At 34.5% G+C, this 26924-nt stretch overlaps 2 protein-coding genes across 2 annotated transcripts in view; one reads left to right on the top strand and one right to left on the bottom strand.

The window, feature by feature from the left end:
• LOC149774692 (transmembrane 9 superfamily member 1-like) overlaps positions 1 to 4668 on the top strand; it is a 67735-nt gene extending 63067 nt beyond the window's left edge. Inside the window, exon 15 of the mRNA XM_089944840.1 lies at positions 4464 to 4668. Coding sequence (XP_089800966.1) covers positions 4464 to 4665 — 202 coding nt within the window. The 3' untranslated portion in view covers positions 4666 to 4668. The remainder of the gene's footprint in view (positions 1 to 4463) is intronic.
• A 12627-nt stretch (positions 4669 to 17295) lies between these two features.
• LOC149774691 (activator of basal transcription 1-like) lies at positions 17296 to 26097 on the bottom strand. Its single transcript, XM_089944841.1, has 3 exons — positions 25869 to 26097; positions 21805 to 21918; positions 17296 to 17743 (listed from the first exon to the last, which is right to left on the bottom strand). Exons 1-3 carry the CDS (start codon positions 26056 to 26058, stop codon positions 17310 to 17312), a joined length of 738 nt encoding a protein of 245 aa, XP_089800967.1. The 5' UTR covers positions 26059 to 26097; the 3' UTR covers positions 17296 to 17309.
• Positions 26098 to 26924: the final 827 nt, after the last annotated feature.

Below are 26924 nucleotides of genomic sequence, written 5' to 3'. Positions count from 1 at the left end.
AATATTACTGTGATCAGCAAGTGGAAAGATGTGTGTATAACACCATGTCAGTATTGGTTAGGACAGTTTTATTGATTTCTTTATTACTTTACCTGGCAGTCTTTTTCCTAGATAAGAAAGCTGTAATGCCAAGGTAGTCCTTATGATGGCATATGCTCTAATGACCTCTTGTAACCTCAGTATAATAAGAAACAAAGCAATCCTGCTATCATCTTCTACATCTAACTATTCAGTGACACTGTGCTCCCATCACTTTCATTCTCATCTTCTGTTTGAGAGTCAAATTGAAGCAGCTAGAAATCAGAAGCCCACACGTGTTCATCTCTCTCTGTAAGCCCATCTATGTGTGACCCCATCAAAGAATGTACCAGAGAAGGGATGATCTGTATGGATAATTCTTAGTGCAACTGCAGCCATTTCATGGCTAGGCAAGTTATAGAAAGCCATATACCCTGTCTTCCTCAAGCAGGCCAGGATGAGGGAAAGAGATTTCCAGGGTTTGTATTGCAGGCTTTTTTTTACTACAAAATCCAGTGGAAATTGAGACCTGTTAGTTGAGCAGACTGAATGATTTCATTACTGCTATTAAGCTCAAGATGGTAGCTGCAAGGTGATGAACACTTGACAAGTCTCAAATGCATATATATCCATGACCTATTGAAACATTATCATGCAGTACCTTCACTTCAGTACCTAGAGTTATTGTATGAATTCTGTGCCAATCCATTAGGTCTAAATCTCTGCTCTTGGGCCTTCACAAAGACATTGGACTGCACCATATCCCACTTGAGGATATCCTCCAGAGAGAGACCTGGACAGTATACTACAAAATGTTTGGCATGTTCATTTTTGATTCCTGACATGAACAACCTTATCATCCTCATTCACAGTTTAGGATTATTAGTCAGCATGTAGCATTTTAATCTCTTAACAAGTTTTATTCAAGGTATGGAGGTTCCAACTTGTGTTTGTCTGGTCTGTCCTTCTCCCAAATCATCAACAGTATCGTTCCTGTGTCAGGGGATGTCCTATTCATTTGAGCCAGAAGTTTCTTCATCTCCTTTGCTTGCTTGTTGCAGTGATGGGCCTGTTATCCCTCATCTACCTATCTACCTTATATGTGTCAACCTCAGGCTCAGCACAATGACACCCAATCTTGACCAAAATCTTAACACTTTCTCCTTCATAAGCAAGACAGGGAGTGGCTTGCAGCAGGAATACTTTTAGAAGTCCCACAGCAAGAAATCAGAATCTGTTCAGCCACCATTTTGTCCCATTGGAGGCACACTTTTTACCTTACTTTATTCTTTACACCAATCTCCTGAAGGCCATTCTCGTTGCCTCGCACTATTAGGCAGAATACATCAAAGGAAGTTAGTTTCGATAAGGTGAGACAATTCTATCATAGTTTACTGCCTCTTCATACAAAAGTTGACAAAATCAAGGGAACTTTGCATTATGGTATGGGAGTAGCTTCATTGAGGTGCACAGAATCATATGAACATAACAGTCCAACAGGTCCTGGGCCGACTCAGTGTTCTGGTCAGTTCGTTATCAAGAAGAGACCGGCTGCTTCATCTAGATTGGTCTCTCCATCCATCTTCCATTAAGTCTGCAGTCTATGGGGTGGACTACTACTAGACCTATTTTAGACATTGTGAAACAAGAAATGTTCACCTTTGTCTCTCCATTCCTGGACCCAGTGGCATGGGTTGGAGATGCAAGTGATTTCCATGCCTTCAGATGTTATGTCTTAGCCACAAGTTTAGTCACTTGTCTGACATGTCCAGTCTACATTCTGCAATGTCTATTTGCTTGACATGGCCTTGCAAAAGAGAGTGCTGAATCTTGTTGGGATGCTGATAGCTGTCCTGGCAGTTGTTACTGTGCCACATTTCTGACAGGACTTCAGGCTCAGGCATGACTGCAACTTCGGTTGTATTCACAGAGAAAATTTTGAATGCAAGGTGTTGTGCAGCAGCAGAATGCTACATGGAGTGAAAGGCATATGTATAAATACCTAATATTCAGTTGTGTTGATTTCACATTAGGAGAAAATCGTTTCTATTGAGCAGTCATCATGCTCCTGCAAGGTGACTTAGGCAGAGGTTGGATGTTCAAATATTTACTCCTCTATTCTCCTAATGTTAATTTGATTGGGTAATGTATTTGATGTAGAAATGAAAATATTTTTAGTAATTTTTTTCTCCAAAAACCTCAGTGACATTACTATGAATCCCTCTCACCCTTCCCCATAGTTGCAAGCATCCTGTTATACATTTGCTGAACTATAAACTCATTGGCCACCATGGGGCAGGGAGGGGCACAAGGGGAGTTAATCTATATGGCTACTTCCCTTCATCAATATGATGTACAGACAAGGAGAGTTTGGGGGGTTTTCAGAGTGGGCTTTGTATGAAATTCAGGTCACCTGTGCTTTGGGGTCACTTAACCAGGGCTGTCTACTGGACATATGAATTGCTACATGATTAATTACAATCTACATGCACAATTGAAATGGATCCAGAAATGGTAGTGAAAAAGAGGACAAAAGTATAAAAATGTTGCATCTCTGACTTAATGTACATTGTTTAGTTACTTGTATGATGCAAGTTTTGGAGTCGTACATTTGTTTGATGTTGGTCTGGAATTACAGAATTATGAATCTTTTGCATAGGTCACAGTATCCTAATATCTCATGTTCCTAACTGTCTGTGTTTCACACAATTCATGCTGCAGATGCTAAAAGCCTTCAGTGGTGTTATAATTGTGTTTGCTGTACAATTTAGTATGATGCAATCAAAACATTATCATAATATCAGTGGACCTTGCTGCTATGAATTATTCTGGCAATGTTTAGGCTTACTTATAATGTAATTATGACATCACTGGGCATACTTGTGAATTAGTAATGAAAACATTGATATTCTTTCATAATAAGACATACTTATGGTGTAATTAGCCTCACTAGGCACTCAGCATTAAGAGGTTAGTGTTAGGACTGGTTGGCCTGGTGTCAGGATAATGTGACTGGGTGGGACATCATGCTACATGTCTGCGGCATGATGCCCAAGTGCTAGACATCACTATAAACTGCCACACTGCAGACATTGTAGTGATATGACTAGAAAATTGTTAAAGCTACATTAAAAATTTAAGTCACACACACACACACATATTTATGACACCATTGGACTTCTGTGTGATTAAATTATGACACCATTGGACCTCCATGTGATTTAATTATGACACCATTGGACCTCCATGTGATTTAATTATGATACCATTGGACCTCTATGTGATTCAATTATGACACCATTGGACCTCCATGTGATTTAATTATGACACCATTGGACCTCCATGTGATTCGATTATGACACCATTGGACCTATATGTGATTCGATTATGACACAATTGGACCTCCATGTGATTCGATTATGACACCATTGGACCTCCATGTGATTCGATTATGACACCATTGGACATCCGTGTGATTCAGTTAGGACATCAGTGGGAGAACTTATTTGTAATTGTGACTAAATTATGAAATCTTTGAATCAAAAAGAGAACAACCTATGATTTTCTTATTTATAATGCTTTGGCCTTACAAATTGAAATGCCAGCAATTGTCCTTTAAAGTGTTGTAGTAACTATATGATTCTTCATCTAGGTTGCATTATCAGTTAAGTTTGCACTTGAAATTATCATGATTTTACCATTGCTTACAAACTGTCATGAATACAGTACAAGACGTGAAATGATATGATTTTTCCATTGATTACAAATTCACATGAATTCAGTACATGACATGAAATGATCATCATTTGACCATTGATTACAAATTCGCAGGAGCCCAGAGTGGCCGAGTGGTCTAAGGCGCTGTCTGTTATAGATCACTGCCATCTCACCGCTGTCTGCATTGGTTCAAGTCTCAGATTCGGCCAATGTGGGTATGTGAGAAAACTTGCCAGTAGGTTCTCGAGGGTCGGTGGTTCTTTCCTGGAATTTCCCGGGTTCTTCCTCCACCATTAATACTGGCTGCTATTTATAGCCTATCGTGTGCTGAAAAATGGCGTTAAACCCTACAACAGCAACAACAAATTCACATGAATTCAATTTAAGACATAAAATATCATCATTTTACCATTATTACATATTCAGATGAATTCAATTTAAGACATGAAATGATCATTTTACCATTGATTACATGTTCACATGAATTCAGTTTAAGACATATGAAATGATTATCAATTTACCATTGAATACATACTCACATGAATTCAATTTAAGACATGCAATTATCAACATTTTACCATGGACGATAAAATCACATGAATTCAATACAAAATGTCCATTGTTAAATGTTCTCTTTGATAATGTCCTGTTGTATTGTTTTGCAAGTCTGCTGGACTCATTGTTTTCCTTTATGCACTGTTCTAATGGCATGTTTTATTAATTTGCAGGTCTACTGGACTATTTGTTTTCCTGTATGCACTGTTCTATTACTTCAAACGTTCCAACATGTCCGGCCTTTTGCAGAGTGTGGAGTTTTTTGGATATACAGTCTTATCTTGTTATGTGTTTTTCCTTATGCTTGGAACTGTGTCTTTCTTTGCATCACTTAAATTTGTACGATATATATATGTAAATTTGAAAATGGATTAAGGAGTAAAATAAATAATATTGATGTTCCTGTTTTAAATAAGTTACTCTTATAATGGAATTGGAAGTGTATGAATTTGGAAGATTTTTCTCATTTATATGGAATAAGGCTCTTGTTCATTTTTCTTAAGAGAGAGAAAATAAATGTTCTGATGTTACAACAGTCAAATTTAAAAAATGATCAATATTTGGTCTCAATGAACTTGATCCTTGTAGAACACCGAATTCTTTATCAGTGTAGGTGATAGCAATCACAGGGCAGGTAGTAATTGTATAAAAAAGAGAGGGAGTTCATTCATGTAGCAATGGCATATCCAGAGAGGGGTTTGGGGTTTCTGTCCATAATTTTATATTTTTCCGAGAGGGGTTTGCGGGTTCCGTTGTGTCCCTTGTATACACGTGCATTAAGGTGGACACATTATCTTATGACGATGTTTGTCTGTCTGTTCCTGATTTTGTTTCCACATAATAAACCTAATTGCCCATTATCTACAGGTACAAACTTTATGAGTAAGGAAGACTCGTATCAATTTTGCCGTCAAAAGTTCAAAGGTCATGGTCACTGACCAAAAGAAGGGAAAAATATTCTGAGCAATAACATTGGTTTTACATTACAGACCTGGTCCAAACATTATGAATGGCTTACTCTAGGTAAGAAAGAAGCCCTTCTATTTTGCGGTCAAAAGATTGAAGGCACTCTGACTTAAAGAAGAAAAGTGATTTGTGCACAGAAATTTAGTTTCCTACTAAGGGACTGTTAAACATTAAACCATTCCACATGGGACAGAGAACCATTGGACATAGAGGACCATTAAGCATGGTGCATTGAAAACCAATAAACATGGTACATTGAGGACCATAAAAATTGTACATAGAGGACCATTCAACATGAGACAGAGGATCTATGGACATAGAGGACTATTAAACAAGGTACATAGAGGACCATTACGCATGGGGCATTGAAAACCAATAAACATGGTACATTGAGGACCATTAAAAATAGGACATAGAGGACTATTAAACATGGTACATTGAGGACCATTAAGAATGGGACATAGAGGACTATTAAACATGGTACATTGAGGGCCATTAAACATGGTACAGTGAGGACCAATAAACATGGGGTGGGTGTATAATGTGCCATTTGTAATATTCATGTTCCACCTGAAGTAGTACGCCCATCATTGAAAACAAATGTTTTTCGTCATTATGAGCAAAGCAAGTCAACACCATTTCAAAATTGAACCCTTATGGTTTCTATTTCAAGTAGATCGCTATCATCTCAAAATTAATTCATTTTGCATCATATACAAGAGTGAACTGCAAGTATTGTTCACTATTTCATTTATCAGTTGCATTTATTTATTACATTGATATATAGCCAATTACCAGGACAAATAACCATTTGCTTCAACAAAATCCATGCATTTTAATGATTTTTGTTGGTTTTCTGTGCTTGTTTTGACACTTTGCTTGAAATGGATGTCTATGGTAATTATAGTAATTGTTAGAGGAACAAGCTTCATTTGTAATATGAATGTTTCAACTGGATTTTTTGGTCATCTGTTTAAAATAATTTTTATTTCCAAATTTCTGGTTTTTTACTACCTGCTACAGCAAAAAATTCAGCAACTTGGACAGTAAAATTATTTTACTGTTGTAAACAAAATTAAAACCTGGGTTTATGAAACACATTGTTATTATCGTGTATTCAGATTTATTTGTTTACCAGTATTACTTATCCAGGCAAACTCCATGTTCCACAGATAGTGTAAAGTTAACTGTACTGTAGTTTTTGCAAATACTGTTAAATGGTAAGTAAGTATCCTTGACACAAATAATTCAAGTCCACTTATAGTAAACCACCAGTGAAACTGTTCTTTAGCATATAAAAATTGTTAAAAATTAAAAAGGTGTGTGCAGTTGTAGTTTATTATTCATAAAATGCATAGGTGAGCTTTAGGGAAAAATAAGTTTGCTAACTTTTACTAAATGTTGTAGAGAAAGGTAAAATAGTATTTCCTGTGTACATTACAGTACTTGCATAAAATTACCGTGTGCAGAAAAAAAATGGGATAAACTTTGTTAATTTATATTTATAGGAAAGCATATACAATTATTTAAATATTTTTCTTTTCTTTTTTCTTTTCGGAAAAACAGATTTTTAAAAGAATGATCCCTTGTAATGAAGGACTTATCTCTAATTTTATATACATTTGTATACACACATATGCAAAAATTATTTATTTACAGTACTTTGGAGCCAGCATTAATGGAATCATGGTTTTAATAATCATGAAATGTGGGTTTTGTTTTTTTAGAAGTGTGACAACACATGGGACATAACAGTTATATTGTTAAAGGATTTTAGTTTTGAATGTTTATGTTTTTATTTTATGCACTTTTTTATAGAGGATATTAGTTCCAAGCATTGAATATATTAGCATTACCATTTATAACAGGTACAGGTTTGGATGCAAAATATGATTTATTTTGCATACACCACATTCATGTGAATAATTGATAAGTAAGATGTATATTGTTATTCTATACTAGACCATGATACATGGGATTTTCCAAGAAAAATAATCCTGATATTTCACTGGAATAAGAAAATATATTTAGACACTTAAGTAGGTAAGTGGCAAATATGGCCACCTCCCATTAAAGAAGAATTCAAATCCAAGATGGTGCAAATTATTATTTTAATTTTATTTTCTATGTTACTTTGAATTGGGAAGGAGAATTATGATTATATTTTCTGCGCAAATAATTACAGAACAGAACTATAAAGACTGACATTGCACAGGATCTAGTTCAAAGTCTGCTACTTCAATCTTTTATAGAGTACATAATGCTCGAGAGTACATCTGAGTGCAAAATACAAATAAAATTTTCTTTCTTTGAGTGAATAACAGACATATTTCATCATGTGCGTACACTACTCATGAAAATAGTTTTTCACCCACTGAAACCATATTATTCACTCATATCAAGCAAATAACCTATCTCTCAATATATATATATATATATATATATATATATATATATAGATACATACATACATACATACATACATACGTGTATGTACGTCTACTTGCACACACACAGAAACCTCCACAATGTATACACAGATAACTTTTGACCAGGACAAAATTTGTAATGAAAATATTAATCCAGAAATTTGCATTGGAAAATATGGATACAATGAAGTATACTGTTTACAAAATCGCTCTTGACTGTCCGAAAATCCCAATGAATAAGAACAGAGGTCATCCTACAACTTGGGATTTATTTTCATGTCCATTGATTTTGTGTGTCTGGATTTATTACAAAACAGGGACTGTTTCCTCTGCAGTGTTAGTTGCGATTTTTAACTCGTGTCTGCTTTAGTTATGGCTACTGACAAGAAATAAAGAACGAAGTTCTTGCTGATTTTGGATGATATGCAGTACATTGATATACTGTACATTGATATATTGATATACTGTACATTGATATACTGTACATAGATACTATACTGTACATTGATATATTGATATACTGTACATTGATATATTGATATACTGTACATTGATATATTGATATACTGTACATTGATATACTGTACATTGATATATTGATGTACTGTACATTGATATACTGTACATTGATATATTGATATACTGTACATTGATATACTGTACATTGATATACTGTACATTGATATATTGATGTACTGTACATTGATATACTGTACATTGATATATTGATATACTGTACATTGATATATTGTACATTGATATATTGATGTACTGTACATTGATATATTGATATACTGTACATTGGTATATTGATATACTGTACATTGATATACGGTACATTGATATTATACTGTACATTGATATACCATACATTGATATACTGTACATTGATATATTGATATACTGTACATTGATATATTGATATACTGTACATTGGTATATTGATATACTGTACATTGATATACTGTACATTGATATACGGTACATTGATATTATACTGTACATTGATATACCATACATTGATATACTGTACATTGATATGCTGCTGTACATTGATATACCATACATGCTGTACATTGATATACCGTACATTGATATTCCGTACATTGATATACTGTACATTGATATTCCGTACATTGATATACGGTACATTGATATACTGTACATTGATATGCTGTACATTGATATACTGTACATTGATATACCATACAGTGATATACTGTACATTGATATGCTGCTGTACATTGATATACCATACATGCTGTACATTGATATACCGTACATTGATATGATGTACATTGATATACTGTACATTGATATACCATACAGTGATATACTGTACATTGATATACTATACATTGATATACTGTACATTGATATACCGTACAGTGATATACTACTATACATTGATATACTATACAATGATATACTGTACAGTGAAAGAAAGACGACAGCTGACGCTTCTTGACATGTCCCAATTTTGAATGTCATAATTTAAGAACATTGTGATTACTTGTACTTACTGACTGTTATATTTTATTTTTAAATATTAAAAGTACGGTACTTAAAAGACAGCAATAAAGACATGGACAATTATATTTGTTTTGTCTTACTTTATTAATGTATGAGATGAAATGTATTTCTCTGCTTGCTTACATGATCAGTACACTTTATATGACCTAAAGAACATAACTTGCTCTTGTATCATAAACAAGGAAAGAATGTCAATATATATATATATATATATATATACTCAGATATTTTATAACATGTCAGTTCATTTGATCCAGATTTTGACATTAAACAACCACTTTCATTTCTTACAATTATTTTTGCACTTATATCGATACAAGTTTTAACATTTCCTCATTTTCATAAACTTGTTTGGGAAAAATGTTATTAAAGTTATCAATGTAATTGCAAACAAGAAGGCTTGTATAAATAGTGTGACTTTTCATACAGATTTTTTAAGCAAGGTAAGCCCATACCTAGACAAGTTACTAGACATTGTGACTCTCAACATAGTATATGAGGGGTTAATTGTTATGAAGCCGGGAACTTGAAGAGTTTCTGGCCCTGGTTACACTGAAAAATTCACTATCAAATTTAATTGTCCTCAACAGTCTCACTTTATCTGTTAAGATTTTAACATCCTGAAGTTTTATTTACATACATGCCAATCATTATGCTTTTGGAGTAATCATTACATTTTGACATGATTGTGTTATGTTTGCCTGTAAATAGATTGCCCTTTTCTGGTACATTAAAAAATAAAAATAAGGCAATAAAAAGTTGTTGTTTTTTTGCCATTAATCCTGCTCAAAATATATATTTTGAGAATATTCTAAATAAAGTTGGCTGCATAAGAATAACATGAGTTAATTTACCCATCTTTTGTACTCATTTTCTATTTATAGCAGCTGTAAATGACCCATTTCTAAGAAAATAGACTGGGTTCTTTAGTTTGAACTTTACCTCACAGATTCATATTATCAAGCTAGTACATGGACCAGTCAGTACTTTTAAAGAAAATGGTGCCATTGTTAAGCAAAATGGGCTTTTACAGTGTGAGTTGTGAATGAAAATTGTTGGAGCAAAATGGATCGTCTTAAAACTTAAAAATTTCCAATCAGAACAAGGATGATTCATGATTGCTTGCTGACTTGAAAAGAATAATAAAAGAGTGAGAACATCGTCAAGCTTTACAATCATTTAGCCAAAGTTAGTCAAGTAGACTTTGTTAAAGTAAGTGTCGAATATAAATAACTTGTTATTATGATCTGTGTTTGTAGTCTGGTTCTAATTCCTATGGATTTTGCCAGAATTTTGAACTGTTGTAGATCAAGGTTAGTTGCAAAAGTAAATGTATATTTTTCATTGTGTCCTGTAATTATGGCATGAAATATAGAGATTACACTTTCTATGCCCAGATTATGCTTTTATTGCCACTTGTACCTCTCTCGTGGTTGGCATGTATGCACTAAGACCTTTATTATATGAATTCCATGAAAGACATTTTTTACAATAATAATATTGTACAAGATGTCTTAGCAAAGTTTGGTGGTATTATACAAGCTGTAATGACCGTTATACCCTGCTGATACAAGCTGAATTTCACACTTTTGAATAAAATCTTGTAATAAACAAATACAGACCTTTGTTTTGGTGAATATTATATTTTATGTACTAGAGAATCGTTTATAATGTCATTTTCTTTGTGTCTGTATCTTATATTCATTATACAACTGTTTTGCTAACCTGAAACTGATTAGAGAACTTGCTTATATTAAAGGAATTTTCAGATTTTTTTTCTGTTTTTTTGTGGATAGATTTATAAATGTCTTATCACATATGTTCTGGTGTAGCTTCAGCATTTTTGCATTCTCAAGACAAAATCCTGTCATTCTTAGTACATGTAATATTTAGTTCAAGTTATTGTAAAGTCTCAGTTTGAGGAGAAATTTATAGGTTGTAAAAAAATATGAGAGAACAAGAGAAATCCATATTGTATGTATTTTCATTGTTGTTCAAATTGTACGAATAGAGATGCGGGTATCATTTTATAGCGAAAATGCAGATGGTGGTGGTGATGTAAACATCAAGGTTCTGGTTTTAAGTTTTTAAAATTCAGACACTGTGACATAGCATGGTTCAGTAGGACATGGTTCAAAAGTGAACTTTTTAAAAAATACCTGTAATTAAAATGACTTTCATTTACCCTTGACCTTTCTTGATACATTGTATAGAAGATATATTAGGTCCTAGTTTTCAAGATGCATACCCAAGCAGCTGAAGGGTACAAGGGTATGGGTGTTTTCAAATGCAAGTTGTTTCCATTGCTTCATTTATTAGCAGTTCAAATCGGAGAAAAACTAGACATAGTAATTTTTCTGGCAATGGCATCCATCATCAAAAGCTTTTAGTAAGGATTTGGTTTTAAAGTTTTCATTTGCATGGCTTAAACTTGCAGGTCTTTAATATCAACAAAATATCAACAGACATGTAACATTATTGTAAATAAAAATGTGATGTACCTTTTTACAGGATGTATATATGTCAGATATCAATTATTTACAGTGTAAATAATTTTAACATGTTCATATTTAATTAGTTTTACAGTACGTGACACCAACTAATAATGCTTTGCTTTGCTAAATCTAGAAAAGTTGATTTTTGGACTATATAAGACACTTGTGAAATCAATGGTGACTTCATTAACTATGTTAATACATTCAGGGCCCTACATCAAGATGTGGGAGTCTTAATCACCATTTCCGTCCATCTCAACATTCATGCTAGTTGCCAGAAAAACTCTGCAGAACTTGCACTTAATTCAACGCCATTTGATAGTTAACTTGCATGGTGTCATCTTTTTGCAGCTCCAAATTTCGATGTAATCATTGCCCATCTACCTGTAATCTACGCATACTTGCAATCAGCATTGCTCTGGAACGATTCAGCATATTTTGATGGAATTCTCTATGTACATTGTCTCCTAAAACTAGATAGGCCTTTTATGGGTTTCATCTTGTCAGTTCCATTTTTGATAAAGTTATTAACTTTGACACTAAATTTAACATCTTTGCATGATATTGTTGCTTGTCAATGCCATAACTTCAGTATCATTCAACAGATTCTGATGCAGTTTTTGTTACTGGTATACTAACTCGATTACCATTCAGCACATTGATGCAGTTTTTGTATGACCATTTTTTCCCATAGACTTACAAGTGCCTTGTTATTATTTAGTCTCATCTACAGAATCCACTTGAGCTCACTTGGTACAGCAATGGACTTGTGATCGAAGAACCACAGGTTCAATACCCACTCAGGGTAGCCTAGGTTGGTGTATCTTGGGAAGTGTGATAAAATCAACATTCTTGTCTACTCAGTTTTGGGCAGAGTTATGATCCTTTCAAGAAAATTCTGGTCTTCACAGGGATACTTGGAAAGTTACATGCATGCAGTATTGCTTCGTAACTATTCAACAGATTCTGTTCTTGTAATTTGCTAAGAATATCCCTTACATCAAGGTGTACCCATTACAGGTTTTGTCATATACACTACATGTATTTTAGGCATGTTATGACCCTTGTCAACTTCATGTCCTTTGTTCAACTTTGCCCATCTTCTCTAATCTTTAGATTCCTAACTAGTTCCTCCATTTTAAGTTCCAACGAGCCAGTTTTGAGCTGAGCCCTTTGCAATCACCCATCATTAATAACTCAAGTTTGTTTCAAGTTCTAGCATTTAGTTTTGTATCAAAAGCACTAATCTATGCACTGATATGAAACTTGTGCATTCGTCTCAGAAAATAACACCCACAGAGGTTCAGAAGTAGGCCACAGCAACCAACTTTCACACTTTCCAGCAATTGTGTGAAGGGTTTTAGATCATACATAAGGGAAGTACAAAGACAACATTTTACAGAATTCTCATGTTAATATCTCATTGTAATTGTTACATATTCTGTTACAAAATATCACAGGGATTCTGGATTTCAAAGAATGATGAAAAAAATATTATTACTCTGATTTTACAAATGGTCCGTCATAGTTTTACATAAGTTCTAAAGCTGGATATGGGCAGCTCAGTACAGTACGATATGTATATGATGCGAGTCCAACATGTTTACCTGTGAATTGCTATTTTAGCTTGCCTTAAGCGTAACACCTAGTGGGAACATTAGTTTTTCATCATACAAAACTAAGACCAAGGTATATACCTTTACATTGTGGATTTTGTTTACTTCCAGTTGTGTGTGATTCATTGATCCATTTGGAAAACAACTGTTTTACTGGTTTATTATATTATTTGAACATTAGTTGAGTATTAGTATTTTTTAATTTCTTATTAAAAAATGATTATGGGTAGCATCAGCATATACCAGTTGATTGGTAGACCACTTCAGCATGTAATATTTAGCTATACCAGTTGACTCGTAAACCACTCCAGCATGTAATATTTAGCTATACCAGTTGATTGGTAAACCACTCCAGCATGTAATATTTAGCTATACCAGTTGATTGGTAAACCACTTCAGCATGTAATATTTAGCTATACCAGTTGATTGGTAAACCACTTCAGCATGTAATATTTAGCTATACCAGTTGATTGGTAAACCGCTTCAGCATGTAATATTTAGCTATAATAGTTGATTGGTAAACCACTTCAGCATGTAATATTTAGCTATACCAGTTGATTGGTAAACCACTTCAGCATGTAATATTTAGCTATACCAGTTGATTGGTAAACCGCTTCAGCATGTAATATTTAGCTATAATAGTTGATTGGTAAACCACTTCAGCATGTAATATTTAGCTATACCAGTTGATTGGTAAACCACTTCAGCATGTAATATTTAGCTATAATAATTGATTGGTAAACCATTTCAGCATGTAATTTTAGCTATACCAGTTGATTGGTAAACCACTTCAGCATGTAATATTTAGCTATACCAGCCGTTTGGTAAACCACTTCAGCGTGTAATATTTAGCTATAACAGGTGATTGGTAAACTACTTCAGCATGTAATATTTAGCTATACCAGTTGATTGGTAAACAAAAAAAATAAATAAACTGATAACGTTCAAGTTTAAAATAAATGCACAAGTGTGTAATATTAGCATTATGTGTCTGAAGGTATGGTGTAATCAGGATTCAAAATGGTTACACACACATGTGCAACCTTGTTTTGAAATATGCATCTACAAGTTCAGAGTGCATGGTATGGCTGTGCACCCTAATTTCGAATACTGGTATAGATGTGCACCTTAGGAACACAAAATGGGGGAGGAAGGGTAAGGACACAGGAACTTGACAATAGAAACAATGTTTCTAAAAATGCAGAATTAATTTTACTCTTGATTTAGACAGATTATACCCACTGGGAAGAATTAATTTTACTCTTGATTTAGACAGATTATACCTACTGGGAAGAATTAATTTTACTCTTGATTTAGACAGATTATACCCACTGGAATGAATTAATTTTACTCTTGATTTAGACAGATTATACCTACTGGGAAGAATTAATTTTACTCTTGATTTAGACAGATTATACCCACTGGAAAGAATTTAATAGAATAAAGACTTTGCATAACTTTTTTCAAGACTTTGATAAAATGAAGTTTTTATAATTAGTATCAAGTTTAACACTATTCTCCTGGAATGGACAGAGCATTTCCATGTATAATAAAATCCACAATGGCTCTAGATTGTGTTAAAGAGAGTGCTCATTTTTTTTCCTTCACATTAAGTTATTTGGTTTGGCAAGGACCTCTCATTGTGGAGTGCCAGCAACTCTACTTTCAGAGATTTTCAGCACATGCTGGCTAGTGTGGCGCATAAGCTGTGTTACACAGGCCTAGCAGGTCCAGATCTGTCATATCATTTGATTGGTTCAGTCCTGAATTTTTCACTTCCATTGACAAATACACTGGCTGAATTTCCAACCTGAGCCATTTGTAGGTATTGTTTGCAGTAAGTTCAAAAGATTTTCCTTCCAAGTCCTTTAATTAAAAACGGGGATAATTAATCATACTGGCTTGTTTTATTTCACATATTTTGATTGGCCTAGTGGTTAGAGCGTCCGCCTCGGATGCAGGAGGTTGTGGGTTCAATCTCTGGCCAAGTCATATCAAAGACTTACAAAATTGGTAGTAACAGTTGCCTCGCTTGACGCTCAGCATTAAGAGGTTAGTTTTAGTTCTGGTCAGCCTGGTGTCAGGATAATGTGATTGGGTGGGACATCATGCTACATGTCTGCATCATGAGGCCCCAGTGCTAGACATTACTATAAACTGCCACACTGCAGACATCGTTGCAGTATGACTGAATTTTTTTTTTAAAGCTACGTTAAAAGTCCAAAATCACACACAGAGAGACCAATGTGCAGTTCCCACATGCAGAAGTTGTGTGACCACCAGTAGGTATGATGTAAATAAATACAGAGTGGCAGAATTAAGCATTCAGTTTCCACAGGGGGAATGAAGCGCTAGATAAGGGTTGATCAACTGATTATGGCACAAACATAAGCATGTGCCTAACATTTTTAAAATAGGAAAAATACACTTGTCCCAGGCCAGCAACTTGGGATATTTTACTTGCCAACTTTAAAAGTGGATTGTCTGGCACATCGAACTGTGGGATTTGCTCAGCCCTGGATGGCCATCCAGTAACAGCCCTGTATATTGATAAGGACTATTGTTGCAATATAGGGTCACATTTACACATTGATGATTGTTTTATTTGTTACTGTATACAATGTACATGTTTTTGTTGGTTTCAGTTTGTGTAATATGATATATGAGGGATATTTTCATCATTTGTTTCTGTATAAACAATTTAATAAATATTTTATTACCATAATGGGACTTTGTTCCTTGATATATCATTAGTCTTGTGTAGCCTCTATTGTCAGCAATGTGTGAAAATCACATTAGGACTTGCTATATTTTCAAAAATCCTATATAAATAGCATTAGAACCTTAATAAGTTTAACCTTCCTCCACCAAAGCCAGACATTGGCCTTTGCCACCAGCATATCAAAATGTCCAACAGATCGGTAAAATTCAAGGTTAGGAACTGCATCAATGAAGTTCCAATTACCACCGGGGCCCCCGAGTGGCCAAGTGGTTTAAAGCGCTCACCGTTCCGGATCACTGCCATCTCACCTCTGTCTGCGTGGGTTCGAGTCCAAGGCTCGGCAAGCATGGGTACGTGGGAAAGCCTGCCAGTAGCTTCTCGTGGGTCGGTGGTTCTTCCCTGGGTTTTCCAAGGTTCTTTCTCCACCAGTTATACTGGCCGCTATGTATAGCCTATCCTGTGCTGAAAAACGGCATCATACCCTAGAAGAAGAACAACCAATTACCACCCAACTGTAAACTGTATGAACCAATATCAAATTACCATCCATTTATAAACTGTATGAACCAATATCCCATTACCATCCATTATTAAACTGTATGAACCAAGATCCAGTCGCCATCCAATTATAAACTATGTTCTCCTCAATGTGCATTGGTTCCCATCTGGAATATCGTTATGTGAGAAAGCTTGCCAGTAGCTTCCCATGGGTTAGTGGTTCTTCCCAGGATTTTTCCTCCACCAGTTATACTGGCTGCATCTAGTATGCTGAAAATGGTGTTAAACTACAAACAATATACATCAACAAAGATGAAATTACCATCAACTTATAAACTGTATGAACCAAGATCCAATTAGCATCAAATTATCAACTGTATGAGCCATGATCCAATTACCATCCAATTATAATCCATGAACCAAGATCCAGTTACCATCCAGTTATATACTGCATGAACCAAGATCCAACTTTCTTCCAAGTATAAACTGTATGAACAAAGATCCGATTATCATCCAGTTATAAACCGATTCATAAACTCTACAACCTTTAAACTATGTCAATTCAAAACCACAAATCTGAAAATCTATCACTAACTACAGGATTTTCCTTTGACGATTTATCAGATTTGAAATTCTAACCAAAATAAAGTTTACAACATAACAATCTTACCTGAAATTAAGACAAGGAAAATCTATAAATGTGATGAGCTTTTAATTTAGAAATAAGGAGAAAATAAACCACCATGGACAGGTGTATTCTTTAATCATTTTTGTCCAGAGTATCTGTTTTCCTTGAAAATATACTTGTCAAAAACAATTTCTTCGATTCTGACAACGCATCATTCAAAACACTGTCTTTCTTTGTCCTCTTCCCAGCCTTCTTCAATTTACTCTCTTCCTTTCTTGCCAATATTTCTTCTTCTGTCTCTTTCATCTGAAATTCATATGGCCTAACATTAGGTAGATTCTCTCCACTCTTTTTCAATTTCCTTTCCTTCTTTTTCAATCGTTTTCTTTTCTCAGCATTCTCAATATAGAAAGTTGCTTCACGTTTTGCTTGAGAGATTTCTGTCCTCATTCTGTGTTGGTGAACAGCTTTTTCATAGGCAAGTCTTTCATTCAAGTGCACCCACTTGAACCTGTGTAAATATTTAATGTTCCAAAGTTCATCATACCACCTACTTCTCTTCTTGCCTGAAATAAAAGAAATACACCAGTCAAAATTGTTTCTAAATTTTTAAGATTATCATTTTGGGGAAGAGTTCGCGTATGAATTTTAGTATAATACGATCATGGCGTAGCTTCTAAAATTTAATAATATCACCAGGTTCTTGAAGTGTTATGCCAAAATAAACATCGGACATGTTACCAGTAAATAATGTCCACTTTATTAGCTGGAAATTAAAATGGTATAAAACTGTACATGCGTTCAGCTTTAAAAAAAATATTTTTATAAAAGTGACTCGTGACCATTGCAAGCCTACTGCACTTAGTTCTCGGGGTTTTACATATGTATGGGGTTTACTTATGAACTCGTTATTAATTTCCTATTTTTTTATAAAAATATTTCATCGTTATGGTAACGCAAGTTCACAAACGCAATTCGTTCTCTGCACTTTGCACACAAAAAAATATTATCATTTTGGGGAAGAGATCGTGTATGAATTTGAGTATATAATACGATCGTGGCGTGGTTCCTGAAATTTTAAATACATGTACATGTATTTTTCTTGTACCCGGAAAAATACGTTTTAAAAGTAAGAGAAATAGAGAGTAAAACATTTATTATCATTTTGGGGAAGAGTTTAAGTGCCTACACAAACAAGCAGCAGACAATGCAGTGGTTGATAAAAGATTCTCACAATTTAATAAACATCAAAAAACGAAAGCCGCCAACATGTCTGCTGGACTTGGCAGTGTTATTAGACGCAATCAGTTGACCAGTAAATAATGTCCGCTTTATTAGCTGGAAATTGAAAGGGTATGAAATTGTACATGCATTCAGCTTTACATGTTTTTTTAAAGTGACTCGTGACCATTGCAGGTGTACAGCACTTAGTTCTCGGGTTTTACATGGGTATGGTGTTTTTTTATGAACTCGTTATTAATTTCCTATTTTTTATTAAAATATTTTACCATTATGGAAAAGCAAGCTCACAAACGCAAATCGTTCTCTGCACTTTGTGCCATGATTAGTATAGTAGTTTTCATACGTTTCTTTCGATAGTCACAAAATCTGAAATAAAAGTTATATGCATGCTGAAAGCATGTGTTGATTTGTAATTATTCTTGTTGTAGTCGTTCAAACGAACAGGCGTACAAGTGTTAAGTACTGGAAATTTGCAATGTATAAATGTACACAGAATTACATATGAGAAAATATTAGCAGTATGAAATTTGTAAAGACACTGTTCATAGACACTAGAACGTAATGAACCGTACATGTGCTTCGTCTTAACCTAATTTTGCTGCTAAATTTTTCTACTGAATTCAGACACATAATGATGTGTGACAAATTTTTTGAATAGTTTAAATATGTGTGCAATTTTTGCAATGGAATTACATATTTTATGGATTAATTTCAAGCCCTGATGGTACGATATCAGACGGCAAGTAATTGGTGTTGATACTCTGTTCATGCTACAGTAGTCCCCCTCTTATAAGGCCACCCCTAATGCAGCAGGGAAGTGGCCTTATAATGCGGGTGGCCTTTCTAGAGGGGGATGACAAATGCGAATAGTAAATACATATGAAAAAAGTCACAAGTACATTTAATTTTAAATATTTCATATTTTAATTAAAAAATCACATGCATGATGTGAAATAAATGTAAAACAAACTTTGTCATCATTTGCAAAAGAATGCTATGAATAACCATTGATACAGATTTAAAACGGTCTTTATAATTATGATACAGTTCACATCACGTAACTTTGTTGGTAACAGTCTAAAAAACAAACAAGTCTCATCACATTACAAATATCCTTACTGTCATATCCCTTGCATATATCGTTTAGTCTTTTGTTCCAATCTTCAACAACTTCATTATTAACATCAGCTGATTCGCCGCTAATGACAGAACACTTGATATTGTGTCGCACTTGAAATCTGTGCAACCATCTGTTACTTGCAGTAAAGTCGTCATATCCCAGTTCAACTGACAAATTTTTTGCTTTTTCGTGTCTTTCAAATCAGGATACAAATGTCTCCTGGCTCAAACAATCTTCCTTTCTCCGTCCATTTCACCCTTCCATTTCTGCAGAATTGTTTCATTATCTTTCACGATATTGTTTATCTGAGTCTTCCCGACGTTAGTTTTCTGCAAGGATCCTCGACGACCCCCCCAACCCTCCCGTCAGTTGAATTACTTTCATGTTCTCTTCTAAACTGAGAATTTTTATTTTCCTCGATGACATGTTGATCTTTTTGCACTAAGTTATTCATGTTGCCAACTACAATACTGATAAAACAATTTTGTATGCATCTAAACAAATTGCCGTGTGTTTTTAAAGGAAGTGATCTTGTCACGTGATTCGTTAGTCGCAGTCTGGTACCCTAGTGTTTTTATACATTTCTTGAAACTAGGTGAGAGAAGCCAAAACGGCTTCAATATGTACCATTAACATCACGTAGATTTGACCTCGTGGCCGCTAGGATTCGTAATTTTGACAATTATTGTCAGTAGTAATAGCCACTGATTACCAAAGTGAACAATCTCAACATCTTATTAAGGGAAGCCATAAAGGCTATTAAACCATTTTCCTGTTGACTTGGGTATTGTACATCGATACTGCCACTTCTCAGCTGTTACTACTGTTCGATAATTGTATTCTTAACAATTATCAGAGTGACTAAACCGGACATCTTATGATAACACAACAGTAAGGCTAATTGGATTACATGTACGTACCCTTTTGTATGGATTAAAATTTGAGTCTTTCTCGGTTTTTATGGAATAAATTTGGCTTCTTGTGAGGCGTAAATGATATAATATGAACCTTAGTGGTAAATGTACTTTCTTCAACACTTCTTTCAGTAATTTGAACCTGACATCGGGAAACAGAAATCGGATTACCTAACACACGTTATGAATACAATACTGGTTCTGGATACATATTCAAATAAAATGCGGCCGCTTGTGAGGGGTAAATTTTATGATTTTGCACTAATATGCTGGCCACTGGTCGTGTTAGCCAGGTGGCCTTTCGCGAGGGGTACTTTTGAACACAAATTCGTCAGTGCCAACGGATTCTGGCCGTAAGGAGCGGGTGGCCGCTGGTCAGGGGGGCCGTTCAAGAGGGGGACTACTGTATATATTAGACGTTGAATTCAGATACAATGATCAGGGAAAAAAATATTGAATATTGTAAATCTGTGTTCAATTTTTTAATGGAATTACATGCATTATAGATGAACTGAATGCCACGATGGCAAGATAGTAAATGGTGTTGATACCCTATTCATCATATACCGTATAAATGAATACACATATATGTGCCAATGAGTTGTTCTCTCAAAAAAAGAAAATACTGTAAAACCCAGCATTAATGCGATCCAATTTTGTGGACCCCAATTATCGCATTATAGCTGGGTTCTACTGCATTTCTGACCAACTGTCAATAGAATTTCATAAATGTTAATGGATAATCAAACAAACCCCAATATTTTATAAAATTTGTAATCCAATCAAGTTATAATTGATTACCTCTAGCTAAAATAAATATCTGAAAACAATCTAACCTTGATTCTGTTATACCCACGTAAGCATAATACCAGCAACTTGTTAGCTCTGACCAGTTCATATCGATTTTGCATAGGTTACATCGCTGGCCAGTAACATATAAACTGTTGTCTAGCAAATAATGATAACTGGTACATACAGAAAATCTATTATCAACAGCAAATGCTCAGTAGAAAATATTCAGGAGGCAAATCAAGGGTAATTAAGATCGATTATCTGGCCCAAATCATAGTGTCATAAAGGTATACATACATAGAAATGATTCCAATTTAAATTCCAAGCTTTAAAAACCAAGGATATGCATCTACTGAGAACCCTGCTACTGGACAGAAATGGGATTTTGTTTTATTATTAAGTATTTTCTATTCCATATGTACATACTTTCCATTAAACGTACAGAGACAAATATATGTATTCTTTAATCTGACCATCTCTGTAACTGAAGTCATAGCAGGCTTGGACACTACTCACCACTTGGATCAAAGAGTACCCTAGATAGCTTATTTCAACCTACCTCCAATCTGTGTATTATTTAGTGATAAAGCAATTGCCTTTGCCACTCTTTTATCTTCAAGTTCAACCCATCCCTCGGTAAATAAACGTCCCTTTTTCCCACTGGGTGCTTTGTCTGAAATAAATTAAAAACAAACAACCAATGAAAACCATTGTTGTAAATACTTTCATGATAAAGCCGTGTGCTCATGAAGGTCAACAAATAAAATCCATTTTTCAAATTTCAATAACATAAATGACATCTGCATTAAGGGTAAAACAACTCACCAATGTTTCAATAATTTTGAATTTCAATACACGATTGGCTATACATTGTAGTCAGTATACATGTAACTAGCGAAGATTTAACCCAGAAAACCCAAGTAAGAAGCAATGACCACAGGAAGCTACATGCGCATTTTCTTATATACCCACACTAGCTGCATGGTCAGAGGTGAGATGGCATCTAGGCAGTACAAATTAGTGCTTTAGATCACTGTCATCCAGGTGTGTGTGTGTGTGAAGAGAATAAATGGAATTAAGAGAATTGTGATGTGTGTATGAAAGTTTTCAATATGTTGCCAATATTTCACTTTATTGCATCATCAGTAATAGAAATGGGCAACTGAGTTATCTCCACCTTATTATGATGACTGAGTTATCTCCACCTTATTATGGTGACTCGGAGAGCTTAGTACCACCAAAAATTCTGCACCACTGTATTACTGAACTTACAGCAATTATATTAGGGCCAACAATTTCATGTTCTGAAGCTGTCTTAAAAACTATTGTTAAATTTCCATCTGGAAATAATATCTAGCTCTGATTTATTAAAAAAATTGCAATATACCATATATTCATTACATTTGAAGATTTTTTTATATACAATAATTTGACTGCTAAATTTTTCTACTGAATTCAGACACATAATTTGAAAATCACAGCACACACTCGAACCCCATGAAATTAAATGTTCACTTTATCACAGTAGATGAATGTGTTATGTGTATGTTAATCATTGAAGAAGCTGTTATCTAAGTATTGTAATGAAGCGGGGCAATTAAGCTTATATTATAGCTGACACCCAGTGATAGACATTATGCTGACATCAATGAGTTTGCTGATAAAAATATGAAACGTTGACGCTTAAACTTACAATCTAGTAAATCTACTAGCCATACTACTGATATAATAGGCAGGGAAACGTACAATCTACCTGCCATACTGCTGATATAATAGGCAGGGAAACCTACAATCTACTAGCTACACTACTGATATAATAGGCAAGGAAACTTTGAGTGGGATGCAAATAATCTGCCAAGGTATTCATCAGAGAGAATTAGCAAACATAACAAACACTCAACAAAAGAGAAAAAATATTTAGTGGACTTTGTAGTTATGTAAAATTCACACAGAAAATAGCTATTGTCCAGAAAATCATTGGATTTTCACACAGTCTTACAAAGGAATACATGTTCTGAACACATTAATATATGTTAATAAATAGACAAAAAGTACATTTTTTAATGTTTTCAAAAGCTGGATTTGGCCTTAACATATTTCACAACATCCCATTTGGGCACCATTAAGTCATTCATGGCACATGTCAAATATAATTATCATACAATCTTCAAAATTAATTCATGAAAAATATAACTGTTTTGTAAAAACATAAAACCTTTCTGAACTATTTTGTCATGAAAATTAAAAACAATGCTATGTATATCATTAAACCAGTAACAGAGTTAATCCAGAATCTCCATTACTTACTGACATGAACTACCAAAATATGAACAGAAAATTCGGCTAATGTGGGTATGTGAGAAAGCTTGCCAGTAGCTTCTTGTGGGTCGGTGGTTCTTCCTGGGGTTTTCCCGGGTTCTTCCTCCACCATTAATACTGGCCACCATGCATAGCCTATCGTGTGCTGGAAAAAGGCGTTAAACCCAACAACAACGAACAGAAAAATACAGTGGTAAACCAGTAATACAGTGTACCTCTAGTACAAGGGTGCATAAATCTACTGTCTCTATTTATCAAGTCAGATATTTGTTCTTACGGTCAAAAACTTTTGCGAGGTTACTTGTCCGTGGACGAGTAAATTGTGGCCTGCAACTTTAATGAGCAGTACTTTTCATTTTGCATGAGCGATGTTTACACAAATACCATTTGAATGCATTGTATATCTATATAGTCTACGCTGAAACTTAGGTCTGAAACTAGCTGCAGCTTCCATGAATACAACTAATGGCTGCATACAATACTGATTTATGTCATATATTTTGATGGTAACATTACATCAGAATGAATTTTATTGGCAGGAGGACATGGCTTTTCAAAAGAATCTATTGTTTTCAACCAATCGCTGCACTCCTTGAAACCATACTCTGTAAATACGTTGACAGTCACACTTGACTATTAAGCAAAGGGTAGTGCATAGTCAAGAATATAGGAAGGAAGGTAGCGACAGAACAGACAGAGGAGTAATAATAGAAAAAACAGAAATAAGTAAACGAGTGTCAGTCAATGTTTATGTCCCTTCATACTCACACCAATCCAACAACCAGAGAGGCAACGAGATAATGAACTTCAACTGGCATAGCCCTGAGAATCATTAGGTCTTTCTTGTTACTGACTAGCTCATTAGAACGTGATTTTGGAAAGCTCCTGCTTGTAAGATACCAAGTCAAGAGCTTCTGCAATTATTGATGGTAGTTTCTTCCAAGTCTCTATTATCAGTCAAAAGAAGCTGAAATTGGCACAATTTGTTGATGTGGTTTGCAATAGTCTGGCTATATGCTTGGATCATGTACTTGTCCGCTTTTATGCACAACTACTATGAATTCTCCTGAGCATGCATCTGAATGGATCATTTTCTCATAAATCTGGGGCCAAATGGTGAAAAGTTGAATGAAGGTCAACAAAACAGGCTAAAATTAAACTTGACCGTGACAGGAAACATGACAAAAAAGCATTTTAGTTAAAATTTGATAAAGAAAGGGTAAATCTGACAAAACAGAAGTTGTGGGGGATTTAAAGAGATTTCAATAATGTGATCCAATCCAAGTGTTGCAAGAAGCTTTTTAACACATAATAGGCCATAGCAAAGTTGACAAAAGATGGTAAGTTATTGTATAGTCCTACAATGTAAGACCTCAGCCTTGATATTTGTTTTGGTCTTACTGTCTAAATGATGGTGCTGTGTAGTATGTTTTGATGTCGACTGACATTGTAACAAAAGTCAAATTTTCAGGAATATCTCTCACACTTGGCAGCCCATATCTGTGCTTTCCACAAATTAAAGTTACAATATATTAGTCAGACTTTATCTACTCAGATGTCTTTTTCCTAAGAAATTAAAATTCTCACACAAGTAAATGGATCTGTTTTCAAGTTCTGTTGGGCTACATTTCAGTTGATTGGAAAGCAATGGAAGCCAGGAATGCCGAAATCAGGTTAAGCTGAAGTATTATTCTTTAATGAAACAAATAAAAATATATTATGCCTATTGGAACTTTAAGCAATGTTTCATTTCGTTTAAGAAGCATATCCCTCAACTTGAAGATACTTGTGCATACCTCGACTGCTGTCGCATTTCAACAAATTTAAATGTATGTCAACTTAACATAAAAATGCATCCATCTGCAAGTGTCAGATTTTGATTCCACCAGGATAAAAAAAACAGTGCAGTAAGTATATTAATTACAGTTACACATCAATTTGTTAAGAGTGTCGATATTGGCTGCCAAGTGTTGAGATATTCCTCAAACTTTGACTACTCGTTCCGATGTCACCCAACGTAGGAAACGCTATAAAATGCCGTTATTTGGGCAGTAAGACGTAGCACTCAAACATAAATAACATGTGATACGTCTTACATTGTAGAACTAGTTGTCTTGTCTTCTTAAAGACCGCTGTTATTATATCGTAGTTTGCAATTTACATATAAATAATACATGTACATATATTAACCATACATGCATAAAATACATATATTATTAATAGTTCAACTGCAAGCAATCATGCGATCCTCCGTGAATAGCTAAATAAAAATAAGAATACACAGTAGTGAAGAACTTGACAAACCATCAGGTTGGAGAAATACACGGCCAACTTCGCCAAAACGCCCAAAAATATCTCGGATGTGTTTCACGTTCATAAATGGTGGGATACGACTTAAGTAAATGATCCCTGGTTCTATATGTTTCTTTTTCTTTTTAGTGTTCTTTTCCTGGTTTACGTCGGTAACTGCGTCTTCTTGCATGGGGGTTGCCATCTTACAGGTCCGGCTCAAATATTAATAAGGAAAAGAACAAAATGTATCCGAAGAAGGGGTCCTACTAAGTATTGCAGGCGCGCATACGACAGGCAAGGACACGCAGACAGTGCAAAGACAATGCAGAGACATTTTAAACTGAATACTGGAAAATGTTGAATGTTGATGTCAAATTTAAAGAAAATAAGCATATCAAAATTAAAAATGTGTATTATCTATGTGCTGATTATTTTTTGGGGTTCGTTTGTGTCTTCGTGTATTTGTTGTTTTTTATGTCAGTTTGCGACCAATGTTATGATGTACGTATTCAACGATGTATTAATAAAAGACATGGAATCTTCTCATCGATATTTTAAACATATTTGAAGATTTATAAACCTTTATCTTTTAAGTAACAACTGTAAAGGTATCGAATTATATTATGACGATATAATTTACACCCATTCAAACGCTTCTTTATGCAAATAATAAAGTACTATTTACAGATAATATCTAAAATATTTCATTAAATATTGTCTGAACTACCCTAAAGAAAAAGATTGATATCGCTTGTAGTTACTTTTATACACTACAATATGACTTAATTCATGCAATCTGAGAACTTCGGTGTGAGAGCTATACACGCCTCTATCAGCATCCAAAATGCGCTTGTTACACATGTACGGAAATTCCCCGAAAGAAAACCTACATTACTGTCAGTTAGCTCATTGCATGAATGTGCACACATTTCTTAAACGAATTTTAACAACATCCCGATAATTTACAAATAATTTTTAAAGTTATATTCCTTCTTTGTACTGTCGTTTGAGTAACTTTCTGTCGTCTTAATTCTGTCTTTGTATGTGTCTGTCTTTGTAATTCTATCT

The sequence above is a fragment of the Sinohyriopsis cumingii genome, unplaced genomic scaffold (assembly GCF_028554795.1).
Source record: "Sinohyriopsis cumingii isolate HCF-2022 unplaced genomic scaffold, ASM2855479v2 utg000160l, whole genome shotgun sequence".
Taxonomy (NCBI): domain Eukaryota; kingdom Metazoa; phylum Mollusca; class Bivalvia; order Unionida; family Unionidae; genus Sinohyriopsis; species Sinohyriopsis cumingii.
Note: the sequence above shows the minus strand (reverse complement) of the source record. Positions and strands in the feature narration are given on the sequence as shown.

Coding starts and splice junctions, on each gene's coding strand:
- LOC149774691 (XM_089944841.1), bottom strand. CDS start 26,058: ATGGCAACCCCCATGCAAGAAGACGCAGTTACCGACGTAAACCAGGAA. Junction 21,919..25,868: donor TGTATTTCTCCAACCTGATG/GTTTGTCAAGTT, acceptor AATTTATTTCAG/ACAAAGCACCCAGTGGGAAA. Junction 17,744..21,804: donor AAATAATACACAGATTGGAG/GTAGGTTGAAAT, acceptor CTTTTATTTCAG/GCAAGAAGAGAAGTAGGTGG.